General features: G+C 33.9%; 1 protein-coding gene across 1 annotated transcript; it reads right to left on the bottom strand.

Moving 5' to 3' along the window:
* Positions 1–8,838: 8,838 nt before the first annotated feature.
* On the bottom strand, positions 8,839–11,335 carry LOC141663605 (transcription factor bHLH30-like). Its single transcript, XM_074469393.1, has 3 exons — positions 11,079–11,335; positions 10,360–10,837; positions 8,839–9,452 (listed from the first exon to the last, which is right to left on the bottom strand). The coding sequence occupies exons 2-3, from the start codon at positions 10,828–10,830 to the stop codon at positions 8,997–8,999; spliced, it is 927 nt and encodes a 308-aa protein (XP_074325494.1). The 5' UTR covers positions 10,831–10,837; positions 11,079–11,335; the 3' UTR covers positions 8,839–8,996.
* Between the last annotated feature and the right edge of the window lie 4,973 nt (positions 11,336–16,308).

Genomic DNA, 16,308 nt, shown 5'->3' with positions numbered 1-16,308 from the left:
GAAGAGAGTCTTGTCTATGGTTCCTCTAGTAAAACCATGCTTTAAAAAGAAATCTGATAGCGTGTCATACCAAGCTTTAGGCGCCTGTTTTAGTCCATATAGAGCCTTAAGTAACTTATATACAAAATTTGGAAACTTTGGATCCTCAAAGCCAGGAGGCTGTTGTACATAAACTTCTTCTTCTAACTCACCATTCAGAAAGGCACTTTTGACATCCATTTGATACACTTTAAAATTTGAATGCGCAACAAATGCTAGAAAGATTCTTATAGCTTCAAGTCTTGCAACGGGAGCAAAAGTTTCATCATAATCAATCCCTTCTTCTTGTGAGTAGCCTTTTACAACCAACCTTGCTTTGTTTCTGGTAACTTTACCATTTTCATCCATTTTGTTCCTGAACACCCATTTTGTTTCAATAATGCTTTTGTTCTTTGGTGCAGGAACTAAATTTCAGACTTTGCTTCTTTCAAAATGATTTAGCTCATCCTGCATGGCAGATATTCAGTCAGGATCCAGTAGAGCTTCATCAATTTTCTTAGGCTCCACTTGAGACAGAAAATATGCATGCAGGCACTCATTAGTTGTTGCACTTTTAGTCCTCACACCAGCAGTTGGATCACCAATAATTGCTTCTCTAGAGTGACTTCTATCCCATTTTCTTGTGTGAGTTTGTTGACTTGTGCCTTCATCATTTTCTTCATTATTGGTATGGCCGGTAGATCATTCTTCTCTTTCTCCCCCTGAGTTTGTGCCATCAAATTAAGGTGTTTAAGATGAGCTTCCATTCCCATGATTTTCTTGCTCAACAGATTCTTCATACATCATTTGTTGTGCATTAACTTTATCTTCTCCATCAGAATCACTATCAATGTTGAGGTTATCAAATGCAAGGGCTTCAGCTTCATTGACATCAAGGCATTCCAAGCCTGGACACCTATTTTCATCAAAGGTCACATCTATGCTTTCCATGATCTTCTTTTGATCAATCACATAGACTTTGTAGGCTGTTCTTTCCAGTGAATATCCCAGAAAAATTGCTTCAAAGACTTTTGAGTCAAACTTTCCCACATATTCAGAGTTGTCTTTCAAAATGTAACACTTGCTTTCAAACACATGAAGATGCTTTACAGTAGGATTTCTCTTGGACATGATTGAGTAGGGTGACTTTCCATGTGCCTTGTTAATGAGATATCTGTTCTGTGTATAACATGCAGTGTTGACAGCCTCTTCCCAAAAACTTGTTGACAACTTGGCATCTTGCAGCATTGTTCTAGCAGCTTCAACCAATGTTATGTTCTTTCTCTCAACTACTCCATTTTGTTGAGGTGTCCTGGAAGCTGAGAATTCTTGAACAATGCCTTTGCCTTTGCAGAATTCACTTAATGTAGCATTTCTGAATTCTGTTCCATTATCACTTCTCAGTCTTTTCACACAATTGAAATCTTCAGCCTGCTTTTCCATCTTCTTGATGTGCTCAATTATGATATGTGAAGTTTTATCTTTAGAGTACATAAACTCTACCCAAGTGTATCTTGAGAAATCATCCACCATCACAAGTGCATATCTGTTCCTTAAAATAGATAAGACATTTACTGGGCCAAACAAGTCCATGTGAATTAATTGCAAGGGTGCACTAATAGAATTCACAGTTTTTGACTTGTGACTAGATCTTTTCATCTTTCCTTTCTGACAAGCTTCACAGACTTCAACTTGAGCAAACTCCAGCTTGGGCATGTCTCTCACTAACTCCTTTTTGACTAAGTTGTTAATTTCCTTGAAATTCAAGTGAGACAGCTTCTTATGCCATAACTTGGTTATTTCTTCTGATGCCTTGGTGTAGAAGCAACAAATACCATTCTTATTTGTTGAGTCCAAGTCTGCAACAAACAAGCTTCCTTTCCTTGCTCCTTTCAGAGCAATTTCACCAGTTTTCTTGCTGATAAAGGTGCATTGTTCTTTGTTGAATAAAACTTCAAAGCCTTTGTCTGCAAATTGGCTAATACTGAGAAGATTTACCTCAAGACCAGCTACTAATGCTACGTCATCAATGACAACATTTTCAGAAATAATCTTTCCATATCCCATTGTTAATCATTTGTTGTTGTCTCCAAAGGTCGCCAATGAGCCAGCTTTCTCCTCAAACTGTAATAACAGGGCCTTATCACCTGTCATATATCTGGAACATCCACTGTCAATGATCCATATGACTTTCTTCACTTTGCCCTGCACATAATGAGATTCAGTTATGTTTAGTAACCCAAGCAGTGTTGGGTACTTTCTTCTTGTTAACTGATTTAACAGAAGTAGAGTGATTTGTTTCAGATTAAATAGAGTTCAATGATTGTTGTGCATTTTCCCTTTCTAATTTAGACTCTCAATTTTTGTTTCTTTAAGGTCTACTCTCAGTTTGTGGCAACTCTTCATCACTTTCAAGTTACAAGGGATGCAATCAAACTTATCACAGAATGAGTAGGGATCATCTAAATCTACTTCATTGTATTTGCAAATTCCTTCAGTTGGCTTACTAATAATCTTCTTACAAAGATGAGTTAGATGATTTGTACAACTACATATTCCACACTTCTTGCCAGGAATATCTGCAACATAGTTCAGATTATTGCTTTTGTTTTTCCCCATTCTTCCACTTCTATTTTTCTTCTTCTTTCTTGCATCTTCAATCTTGGTTTCTTTGACAAGAGTCTTGATACTTTGGTTGTCCATAAGATTTTCTTCAGCCTTGGAAGATTGAACTGAATCTGCATTCTTCTTTTTATTATCCTCATCTGCAATTTCTTGCTTGATAATCAATTCTTCTTCACTGAAGTTTACCTCACAAGTCTTAAATACTGGTGACCCAACATTTTTCAGCATTGCTGGAACATTTTCAATCTTTGTTGTTTTTCCTCTGTCACCAGTGTTTTTCTTCTTGCTTTTTAAGGTATTATAATCAAGACCAATGGCAATGTTTGCACATGGTTTGTTTTTCTCATGGTACTGACCAAGCAATTCAGATGTATTCTTAAAGGACTTCAACTTTACTTCACGTTTCTCCAGTTTTTCTTAGCACAGCTTCAAATCTCATTTGCACACTTGAGCTTCTTTTTTAGATAGCCATTTTCTTGTTTCAAGGCTTCAAGCTCCGCTATCAACAATTCAGCTTCTTGTTTTTCACTTTCAAGCGTCTCATTTAACTTTGTTAATCTGCTAACTTCTTCATTAGCAGCAACCATGCTTGTATGAATGTGAAACATTTCCGTGCTCATCTTTTCAACAGTTTCCTTATATTGATTCACATTTAAATCAGTGGAGGTAGGAGTTGGTACCTGTTATTTAGATGAGGATGATTCTTCTTGCTCCAAGGCCATGAGTGCATAGTTTCCAAATTCTTCATCTTCATCATTTTCAGAATCATCCCAACTTTTATCTTCCGCAATATAAGCTTTGCTTTGTTGTTTCTTCAGAAGAGCTTCATACTTTGCTTCCAGTTCAAGATAAGCCTTATCTTTCTTTGCCTTCTTGGTTTTCCTGCATTCTGTATCAAAGTGGCCTAGTTCATCACAGTTGAAGCACCTTATATTAGATCTGTCAACAGATCCAGTTTTGTAACCACTTTTGCTATCAGAATTGTACTTCCCTTTCTCTTTCCAGCTGCTGTCTTTGTTAAAAGACTGTCCTTTACTTTTGAAGTATCTTGGCTTCCTTACTCTAATGTTAGAGAATTTTCTAGCCAAATAGGCCATTGACTGATCTAGCTCATCCAGTTCTTCAAGAGTGTAGAACTCATCCTTTTCCAATTCTAGTATGACTTGCTCCTGTGAATCAATTATTCTCTTCTCACTTGTTGAGGCAACTGAGATATGAGATCTTGATTCATCATTGGATGTTTGGCTTTCATTAACAATTAGAGCACTTGAGCCATCCACAACATGTCCTTGACCAGATCTCAGCGATTGCCTTTGAATAATCTCTAGTTCATAGGTTTTGAGAATTCCATATAGAACTTTCAGAGTTATCCTGCTCAAGTCTCTCCCTTCCTTGATTGCTGAGATTTTCTGTTCCAAATGATCAGGAAGAGTAAGCAAGAACTTTAGATTCACTTCTTCAGCTTCATAGTACTTGTCATGAAGCTGCAAGTCATTTATCATCTTATTAAATCTTTCAAACACTTCAGTAATGCTTTCCTTGGGCTTAGCCATGAAACCCTCATACTGTGAAATCAGTATCCTTCTTTGATTAGATCTAACTTCCTCAGTTCCTTCACAGAGTATTTTAATCTTCTCCCATATTTGCTTAGCAGTGTCACAGTTAACAATGTTGTTGAACATCACATTGTCAAGTGACTCAATCAATATCAACTGTAAACTGCTATCCAGGGAAACCTTCTCCTTTTCAGGATCAGTATACTCAGTAGGATCTTTTGGAGCATAACGAGTTGGTATGACAATGTCTCCATCTGTAGATTCCTCAACCCTTATCACATGAATGAAAGGTTCATTCTTAAGGATCTGAGTGTAGAGTGGATTGGCCATCTTGATAAACAACATCATTTTCTTTTTCCAAAGAGTGTAGTTAGCTTTGTCAAAGGTGGGAATTTTAATGCTACTAATTTTCTGTGTATTGATTCTTCCAAGATCTTGAATTTATTTTCTTTCAGATTTTGATATGATACCACTTGTTAGGTAATGAATCACACACAGAGGAGGTGTGAATGTGTTTTTCTGATTTTAGGCTTTTCTTGAAAGTTAATGGTTGAACAAAGTAAATTAAATCTTGTATAGAAAGGTGTTCATGCAGAAATTAAACTTGCATAAAATAAAATACACATATCTTCAAAACTCGTTTAATTTTTGTATTAAAAATTAAGATGCTTTGCTACAAAATTTCTAAACTCTTTGAAGTTAAAGAGCTCAGCTTCTTCTCGAGAGTGTTAAAAGAATTTTTTTTGATCTAAATTATTACTTCTAACTAGAGGACCAGTGTTAACTTTATAGCTCAGTTAACTGCTGGTTTACACAGTGGATAATAAACATGCTATTAGCTTTTCTAAACTGTCACTTGTCATTTCTATCTATAGAAAATCAAATCTTCCATTTCTGGATTAGCATATCTTTAGCATCCCGTGTTTACTTTAATATTCCTCTGTCAGTTAATCTTTGCCATTGATCTTGCACACTCTTCAAGCTATTTTTTGTAGACTTGTCAATCCAGCTGTTGGATTATTTGTTGATTGTTTATCTTGGATATTAAACTGATCTGCAATTCTGTACTTTGAGACTATACTTTGAGATCTCCAGTTTGATTCATTTGAACACTTGATATCTCGATAAGTATAAAGGCTTATCGAGATATCTAGTACTCCATAATGAGTTTGGCTTGTAGAGGTCTTCAGCTCATCGAGATCTCTAGTCTTCATAACTTCACGTGACTTGTAGATATCTCTGAGTTCTCGAATGGATATAGACTTGTCGATAACTCTGAGTTCTCTAGTGAAGGAATGACCTGTCGATATCTTTTTAAGTTCTCGAGTAGCTTTCCTGACTTCTCTACTCCCGGTGGATATTGCTTATCCGTTGAGTAGATATTGTTCATCCGTCGAGTAGATATTGCTCATCCGTCGAGTAGATGTTATTCATCCATCGAGTGGATATATAGCTCATCCGTCGAGTAGATGTTGCTTATCCGTCAGTACTCTCTGGAGTTTGAATGACTTCTCGATAAGTCATTCTGGAGTTCTCGAATGACTTCTCTATAACATTAAATCTGTGACTTGTAGAGATCTTGACTTAGAACATTTTTCTCCAAACAGATTTATTCAACTCCAAGCTTCTTTAAAATTCTTCTGAGGCATGATCTTCTTGATCTTCTTCCAGATAGAATCCTTAGGCTTGATACTGTTTTAGGAAAAAGACTCCAGTCTGCTCCTTTGCATTTTTACAGACTTTAAGTGTTACAAGTACAGAATACAAATTTAGATAACAATACAACTTACTTAGGGTTGACCCCAAGCTTAACTGATTGCTAATGACATTGTCAGCTTCAGTAATCTTTGACATCATCTATTATATATTACAAACTCAACTCTTACTTCACACTTCTTACCACGACTATTCATGTTATAACTACATTATTTCCTATATAATTTCATCTTAGCTGCAGACTTTATGACATTACAAATTGAACGACATATTCCTCTTTGTGTTGATGATTGAATATAGTGTTAATAAGAACTGACAATATAAAATTAAAAATATATATATATTAAATGAGTGAGAGTTTCTCTTCCTGATGTAATTAATTGTATCATGCAAACATATGCTATAATCAATCATATTCATGAAGTATGGGTATTATGTGATTAGAAACAACTTGTTTCTTCTTCATATAGCACATTCACAATACTAAATGAAATATAAAGAATATTGTTAGTTAATTAGTAGAAATATATGAGTTCAGAATTGTGTGCCCGGGAACCTAAGGATAACAATTAATTAAAATTCATGTAGCTCTAACTATAAAATATCAGATTAGGTGCGGAGACTCCCACCGAAACTCAGAGAAGCCTAGAGTGGTCTGAAAAAATGAAAACATTACTAAAACATTTATAAAAGTGTGTATCCGTGAAGCAGTTGCAAGCGAAAGACAGGGCAACAGTCTTAGGCCACAATCATGGGAAACGTGATTAAAACACTAAAAGAAACTCATAACTTCGTCGTTGACCAGAGACAAGCAAAAAATCGTCATGATTATATAAAATACAAGTATCAAGCTGGGCGCAGACTCAAAAATAAGATAAGAAACCTCTATGATGGATCAACTAACATGTTCAACCTATCTGAAGAAGAATGCAAACAAGAAATGCAGGTTTTTTTATTTATTTTTTCCGTAGAAATCACTCATAATTATATCATATCAATTCTAACATAATTTAATTAATAATTTTTAATACAGGCCAATTCAAAGGTTGAGCCCTTAAAGACTTCACATTTACTATTTTTAGATCTTTGTACTCAATTATATAATGATTTTACTGCTATTGACATCAATAGTAGGGGGCCTACATCTAAAAAAATTAGTGTTAAAATAGTGTTAACGAGAGTCTAAGAATCTGAGATTTATGAAGTGGTGATAATCTTATTAATGTGGAAGGTTAGGGTTCATATGAACTTACGGATACTAATCCTAATATTGCAATCCAAGCAACCGATACCAAAGTTCATTAACAACGAGTTTGAATAAAAAATATTTAAGGCGTTAGATATCATAGTGCAGAAAAGCAATGGACCAACTAATAAAGAATGCAAGGAAAAATTAAAAGCTCTAGGATGGTCTGCTGAAAATTCATTGTACAAACTGGCACTTGAAATTTTTTGTGAGAATAACGTCATGGAGAAGCATGGATGATCTTGATGATTTCAAATAGACTTTTTATCAAGAATTTGAGAGACGGAGAGAGAGAGAAAGAGCCTAAAACGAAGGAGGTATTCTAGAAAGAGAGTAAGAGAAATAAAATTATGGTTTGTATAATCCCAAACTCCTCGGATCTACGTCGTGGAGTTGAGGAAGAGGCTGAATAAAAAGTGTATTTGTGTATAAAAAATAAGGCCGGGAGTTGGGTCAGAATGATTTCGCAAAAATTAGGTCTATCTGTTTAGATTTTTTAGAGTTCTTACTGGATACTTACTTTAATTTTTTTGGACCTCTATATTTAGGATTTAATATTTCAACTTATTGAATAAAATTACAGATAAGTATTATCTCTGCAATGCTGCATATACAAACACAAGAGGATTTTTGACGTCATTTCGCAATACAAGATATATTGGGTAGTAAATTTTAATAATCGCCGTTCTTTAACAAGATAAGAAAAGTTCAATAATGCACATGCACGACTCAGAAATGTTATTAAACGGGTATATGGCGTGTTAAAATCAAAATTTTCGTTACTAAAATAAATCCTTTTTTCATACAAAGAGATACAACCATAATTTGTTTTGCAGTACACAATTTTATTAAGATGGAGAAAATTGATGATACTTTACTTGCTGAATATGACAATGCAGCAAGTCTATACGAGGAAGAAGAAGAAAATCGAAATGAAGGTCAGTTGAATTGAAAATAACACTATAAATAACATCGGAACTCAAAGAATGCAATATATGAATAATCTCCGCGATCAAATTACAAATTAATTAGAAAAAATGTTGATTTTATTGTTAGTGCTTTTTTTTTCTTAACTACTTGTGTCACATTATAATCAATTCATTTTAGATGTTTTTACTATATTTTTTGAGTTATTATATTCAAATTAGAGATTTAGATTTAATATTTTTCAACCCAGTCGCTAATCATATAAATTAGTATTAATAAATAAGTTTGAGGGTAAAACAATAAATGTAAATTAAATATACCGTCATTCAGAGATTTTTACATGATTGTTATCAAACATTAATTTTCTTTCAATAAATTTTTTATTCAGATAAATTTTCATTCAGTATATTTAGATAATTTAATGATTCAGTATTTTTTATTTAGATTTATCAAACAACCCCAAGTAAAATTTTATGAATGATAAGTTTGTTCTCAACGTCATTTGAAGCCGCCTCTTTTTTTCCAAAATATATTTTTTCCCTCTTTTTTTCTCCATAAATCTATTTCTTTTTCTTTAGATTTTTAACATATTTATGAATAATAATATAATATCACAAAATCTGATTTTGCTGCATATAAATTCGCCACTATAATATAGTATTGTATTCCGGTTCACACAAGGGGTGGCAAATAGTTTTCCACCCATAATTCATCCTCACTCTGTTGAAGTATACCAAACACACAATCCACCAAAGAAAATTACATAAAATACCAACACCTAGCTAATAATATTTGTAACATATATATAGGTTTATATTAATATATAATAAAGAAACAAACCACCCTCTAGAACAGAAAGGAGAAAAGAAAACAATACAAACTCTATAATATAATAAACAGTTATATATTTATATGATATTAATATTGGTTCTTTGTCTCTTAACAGTCCCGGGAGAAGACTCGTCACCGTTTGATTTCTCCATCACAGCTTTAAGCGCTTCTTGTATGGAGCTTATGGAATACTCATGTGGTTGCATGTGCTCATCGTCACAGCTCGATTCTTGCTCATCCCCGGTGATGAACAATACGTTCTTCACTCGACCTCCCAATGTTGTAATCTCGGCTTTAACTGTTCTTAATCTCATTGCTTTTAGAGTCTTGATAAGATCAGGCAAAAGATCAGTCCTGTCTTCGCAACATATCGAGGCTTTAATTAAGAATCTGCCATCCTCATCAGCATCATTCTCTACTGATAATTCATCACTCTCAGTTGGAATTAAACTTGATTCAGCTATTATGGATGTTTGTCTTTTTAGTTCCTTCACATGTTGTATCACTTCAGCTAGCAATGAAGCCTTGTCCGTCTACACAATCACATAAAACATATTGACAAATGTTATCATTAATATAGACCATTTATTAGTGTTCGAAAATGAGGTCAGAAATGTCCTCATAAAAGTGATCAGTTTCGGAACTTAATGTGTGAAAAGAAGAGGTGTTTTGTAGATAAAATAGAGTGACTGACAAGAATGCTTTCTTTGGCTGTCTCTTTTGGTTTCATTTTTTCTACTTAATACTGCTACTACAACTCTACAAGTATGTTTTGACTGCAAAATACGGCAAGAATGTATCCGTGGAAGCTTTTCAACTCATTTATGGTTTCTCTTTAGTATAGCAATTCCACGACACAAATGAATCTAGTACTCTCTTTTAAGTACAAACTTTTCTTTTCCTCGGAACTATCAAACGACTTGGAACAAACAAGAATATATATTCGAACAGTTCTCATTGTTCCTCAACTCTAGGATATAGAGAACATGAAAGGGCATTTGTTAGTATACGTATGAAAAAGAGGAGCAAGTACGAATTGAAGCTCATATAAGGGCCCATACATGAATCATGAGATTCCACTTACTTAAAATGTGAATTACAGTTAAATTTTTAAAAAATAATATTCAAGCATATACTATAGATATTTTTAACTATCTGTCAAGATATACTAGCCTACTACTTAATTTCATTCCCATTTACTAGGTAGTATCTGTGAGGAATTTCGATATGAAACCCCTTGATTTCATGTTTGTTTTATTATGTAACATATTCCTTAAATTTAATTACTTCAATTTTTTAATGCAGAAATGTATTACTGCAGGATCTCTGGAAAAATCTTGATTCGTAAGCAGAACTAAATGCAAAGAGAAATCATGTACAACCTCTCTTCATACATGCAGGTTATGTTGCCTATTTATATATAAGTGTACAAGTACTTACTTTGGTAGTGCTGGGTAGCAAACTGCGCAACTTGGCAAGATGATTATTAATTCTCTCCCTCCGTCTCCTTTCAGCTTCGCTATGACTCTTGGAAGCCGCGAGTGCTTTTGCATCCATAATCTCCTGAGCAGTTAGCTTACTTAACTCAGCTTGGAGCCCAAATGGGACTGCACAAGGCTGATGAGCCATTTGTCCAAAAACCGTGTCCGATAGGAACCTAAGGTGATCTGAAGATGATGCATCGTAATTACCAAATGATCTTCTGTTAAACATACCTCCTCCTCCGGATCCTCCATATTGTGTTGGTGGTTGTGGAGGGAGGAGAAAAGGGTCGTGATCCATGATCGGGCTTGTTTGGAAATGAACCGGGTTGAATCCGTGTTGGAGATTCCACGGCATCACTTCTGGAAACATCATGTTGCTTCCTCCTGCTGCTTGGAAATATGCATCACTCATGTTTTGTTGCTGCATGATTGCACTACAAGAAAACAGTCATTTCCGATCAACCAAACGTGACCAATAAATTATGTTCAAATATATGTTTTCAACAACAAATTAATAATGAATATTTGAAATATATGTTTATACAAAGAAAAACATGTTCAAAAGTGATGCAACTTTAGGGTTGTTGAATGATCTGATAAATACCTTAAAAACCAATTTTGATCAAAAGGGAGAAAGAATTAAAGAAGGTAGAAAACAAGGAAGAATTAAAGTACCTTTGATTGTTGTGATGGATTCTAAGAGATGATCAAGAACTTAACTAATTGGACCCTCTTATCTTTGTCAATAATTTTGTAAGTGAAATTTTGATAGGTTTGGGTTTTGGGAGTGCAACTTAATTGGGTTTGTGGTTGTGGGGAATTGTAGAGGAGGGGGACCCCTTTTTATCCTACCCTTCGAGTATGCAAATTGCCTTTTTCGTTTTCCTGCTATCTTTTTAGTTCCTCTCCACTTTTGTGCTGTGTGTGTTTGTAATGTCTTTGTTTTTTGTTTTATAGTTGACTAGGTGATGTTTCACCACACACAGCGCTCTCCCCCACCTTCCACTTCAAGTTCACCACATACACACACAGACTGCTGTTATAGTCCCCTTTCTTTTTTACCTACGGCATTATAATATTATGTTCAGACCAGATTACACGCAATATTATGTTCAGACCAGATTACACGCATCTCGACTAACAACGAACATTTTTTAATTTTATTCTCCTAAACTTGATAAATATTTATATGTTCGGTTGAGGTGATTAAAATGACTTGCCCGTTGCCATCCCATACATCTGCACTAAATACATAACTTATTACATAATCTTTTTATTTATGATTAATCTTCTTCAGTAATGACTTTCATGAGCACTAACTAACATTAAAGACAATCAAGTTAATGAAAAAGATTCATCTTTTTTTACGTGCATGTAGTTAGCTTTCATCTTACTATTGTTCTGTTTACCAAACTTTTGAAGTACTTGTGAAATCAAGCCTCGCTAGCTCGTTCCATTATTCGGTGCCCGTGTTTAAGCTTGACTTTTAATTAAGCAGTGTTTTAGTTCAGCTGCCGAGTAATCCATAGTGAGGATTTAGATGCAATTATCGGTGAAAATTTTGGAGGGATTAATCGGTCAAAAACTGAACTGTCAAAACAGAGAAATAGACATAGTACAGACATATCTTTTTCAGTGAGAGACAGTTACATTGTTTAGTTTGAATATTATTATCAGTTAAGCAAATGGTGCCCAGAGAAGTTGGGCTCTGGATCCGCCCCTGAATATATTTCATACATAACTTTTTCGGTGAGGAACTGCAGTTACATGTTTCATTTGATTTTTATTTGAGATACTGAATAACTTTATATAGAAATTGAGGCTTAAGCTTTAGAGAGGCGGAGCTTAGGAAGGAGTATAATAAAGTAGCAGAATAGTGAATAGTTGAAAGGGCATCATTGCAGTATGCAAGTGTTTGGTGCTGCAAAAAGAGGGAGATATATACTCCTATAGATATGAATGGGGGGGAAACACAAGCGCAACACAATACACAAATTGTCGACCGACCAAATTAAAACAAAAATAGTAAAAACTTACATGTATATATAAATTTGTCATTACTAAAGCTTAGGAGTAGATACAGTGAGAACTAGCAGGAGTAAAGAGGGCTACGTAAGTATGTATGCAAGATAAAAATTCAAGGGGGGGTAGCTTTTGGTTGCATTGGCTTTAGTTTGTGGTTCGGTCAAGCCAGGCTTCACGCTTGTCCATACTCTCTCTCGATATTTCCACGCCGGCCCTTTCTGTTTCTCCCAAGACCAGTTTAATCATTGTGTCTTGCAACCCACTCCACGCCCCCTCCCTAATATGTGTACTCTCTCTCTCTCTCTCTCTAAGTACTAATTACAACTTCCTCGGTTTCAGGTGTTCTTTAGGTGATTTTACTGGTTCTTTTTCAGTTAAACACCCTTGAAAACGAAACGTTACTCTTTTATTAGCTCAAACCAGAAAAATAATTATGGATTCAACAAGTACCTGTACTATAGATTCATGATGATGTAGTATTCTAGATCTCCTCACCGTACATAAATATAGCATATATTACACACAAGCATGCAGGTGTATACCATAGTTTAAAATTTTATCAAACGTACTTTTCTTTTCTACGCTTGATCTATGCTCTTTTTAATACTAGAGGTTAGCCGAGTTATTATATTTAAATAATTTAAAAAAAATCATAATAATACGTAAATAAATTAAACAAAGTCAGACGTACCCGGTATAACCCGCTTAGAGAGGGATTCAAGAAAGGTAAAATATACACAATCCTATCCTACCCTTAAAGTAAGTAAACTATTTCCGTGAAAACATTCGGCTTAGTGAATATTACATAAAAGAGTGAGTGATAATTTCAAAACAAATACCTTTTGTCCATGACTTTATTCACATGGGACCTACCTCGAATTGAATACATTATCGCGATCAAAAATCACTTATTGTATGACCAACAAAAATCAGTGATGATTTTAATGTATGCCGGCAACTGAAAAAGTTACAGTAGAATCCTGTGGTAACCACGAGACCCGGCCTCTTAGACTCTAATACGCCGTCTTCAAACAACCCGACCTCTTAGACTCTAATACGCCGTCTTCAAACAACCATGTCTAATGGCATATCCCCGGTGAGATTTAAAGTCGTCATACCCAAACTCAACTGATCTTCCCACGTCCTACACAATCTACCCCTCTTTCTCTTCTCCTTAATTGAAATATTTCCAACCCTTCGAACTGAGTATAAAGTGCATTGTCTCCTTACATGCCCATATCAACATAAACGTCCCTTTTTTAGTTTCTTAAAAGCAGACTCAATATTTAGAACTCTTCTTAAATCATCATTTGGATATATGATCAAACATGATGCAGTCATAAATCCACCGCAATATACATATTTTCGATGTTTCCAATCTACGCTTTTGAGTCCTTCTCAATGGCCAACATTCAGACTCATATAATAACGACGATCTAGCTGTCAATCTATAATACCCTTCAATTTCAGAGGTCCACTCCTATCATACAACACTTCAGTAGTAGCCCTCCATTTAGCCCAACATGCCTTTATACGATATGCAACGTCGAGATTAATATCATCATTACTCTGTATGATAGACCCGGATACTTGAAACTTTTAATAATACATAAATGTTATGTCAAAATATCCATTTTTATACCTCCTGAGCCAGAGTCTTCCTGAGCCAGAGTCTGTCGATTAAATGCGGTTTACCTTGGTTCACGTGGTTTGCAGGCTATTGCGTGAGCCTGTGGGGTTTACCCAGTGCGCACCCGAAAGTTAGCGAATGCGGGTTACCTACGATAAAAATAAAAATAAAAATCGGTACCATCTAAAAAAGTTATTCGCTTATTAATAAAGGTGCGTTATTTGCGTTAGGATTATAATAGAAAGATTATAAATATAATATGATTTCAACAATTCTATTTTTTCATTAAAATATATTATAGAGTTATACGGGAAATAACATTATTTTGATGATATAAAAATATCAATTATAATTATAATACGATTTGAATAAATGTACGTTATTTACGTTAGGATTATGATAAAAAGATTATAATTATAATATAATTTCAATAATTTTATTATTTCATTTAAATATACTATAAAGTTATATGAGAAATATGATTATTAAGTTGAATTTAAAATAACAATTATAATTATAATACGATTTCAACAATATCACACATAGGATTATTGGGGTAAAACTAAAATAAGGGTGAAACCAAATTAGATACCATCTAAAACATAATTTTGCTTATTAATAAAGATTATATAAGCGAAGTTATGTTTATTGAAACACATAAATACCAAATTAAAAATGTAAATGTACCAAAGCATGGTACCCCAATTTTTGATACTTTATATAACTATTTTTTAAAATTATTAGTAAATCATAACTAACAACACGAATTGACTTTTATTCACTATAGACTTTGTATTCTATTAGTTAGTGAAGGGACGATATACTTTAAATTGAAATACAGTTCTTAACCATAATTAAGTAATATTAATGACTTTATTAACATGCATTTACTTTTAAATCGGAAAACATTAATTTTCTAAAACATTAATTTTAGTACGAGCGTTTATTTACTATTAAGTTAAAAATATTTTTTTACAACAACCAATTTATATTTTTCTAAAAATATTATCATTTTTTTAAAAAATTGCAAAAATACCTTTTTATTTGCAAAAATACTATTTTTTTTATTTATTTTTGCAAAAAGTTAGTTTTCTACAACTCGATTCAACTAAATGCAACATTGGACGAGTTTCTGCAACTCTATACAACCTCATACAACCTCAAATGCAACAAAAAAACTCGAATTAACTAGTTGCATGTCTGTTTGATTTTGGTTGATTTTGGTTGACTCTGTATTTTTGTAAAAAAAAATTAGAAGATAGCAAAATCGCAAAAAATCTTTAAAAAGTTAGTATTTTTAGTAATTTCTCTAAATTTTATTAAAGAATATTATGTTAGATATATTTGAGATGTCATGTCTAATATGTTTCATGTTTAGTTTTCAGATCTTAACAAACAGGAAATATCAGTACTTACTGGAAGTCAGAACTTAAGGATATCAGTACTTAGATTATCAGAAGATGGATATCAGAACTTAAGTACTGGAGGACTAACAGTTAATGAAGGAAGCTGATTTACATGAAAGAAGATCGAGACTAATACAGAAAGAAGATATGCATGGAAAGCGTTAGAAGACTTAAAGAATTATATAAGATATCTGATTGATATATTTTAGGAGACAAAATTATATTCCATATCAATTAGAAGTTATCTTGTAACTGTGTACTATATAAACACAGACATAGGTTTACACTATATGTGTTATCATTATCGAGAAATCATACATTGTAACCTAGCAGCTCTCGTGATATTTGTTCATCACTGAGAGAGAACAGTTCCATTGTAACAGAGTTTATTATATTAAATATATATGTTTACTGTTACTTGTGTTCGAAATCGATTTGATTGTATTCTACACTGTATTCAACCCCCTTCTACAGTGTTGTGTGACCTAACAAGTGGTATCAGAGCCTATCTGTTAACACACATACAATAAAGATCTAAAATAATCATGTCTGAAGAAGCAGAAAATACAACCAAGCCCGCCAAAACTGAAAAAACTCAAAAGACTCAAATCCACAGTCGATATGAGATTATTAGGGTTCCCATACTAAGACCTTCTGAGTACCCCATATGGAAAGTGAAGATGGCTATGTTTTTGGAAGTTGCTGATCCAGAATACCTTGACAGAATTAATGAAGGACCGCATAAGCCAACCAAGCTCTTTGTTGTAGTTGCAGATCAATCAGCAAAGACCATACCAAAGGAGAAAAGTGAGTACACAGCTGAAGATATCTCATCCATTGCCAA

The sequence above is a fragment of the Apium graveolens genome, chromosome 6 (genome assembly GCF_009905375.1).
Source record: "Apium graveolens cultivar Ventura chromosome 6, ASM990537v1, whole genome shotgun sequence".
Classification (NCBI taxonomy): domain Eukaryota; kingdom Viridiplantae; phylum Streptophyta; class Magnoliopsida; order Apiales; family Apiaceae; genus Apium; species Apium graveolens.
The sequence above is the reverse complement of the archived record's forward strand: the minus strand, read 5'-3'. Positions and strand labels throughout refer to the sequence as shown.

Bases quoted from the DNA above. Each gene is read 5' to 3' on its own strand.
- LOC141663605 (XM_074469393.1), bottom strand. From the start codon at position 10,830: ATGCAGCAACAAAACATGAGTGATGCATATTTCCAAGCAGCAGGAGGA. The intron at 9,453-10,359 runs GTAAGTACTTGT...GTGATTGTGTAG, and splicing joins TGCTACCCAGCACTACCAAA to ACGGACAAGGCTTCATTGCT.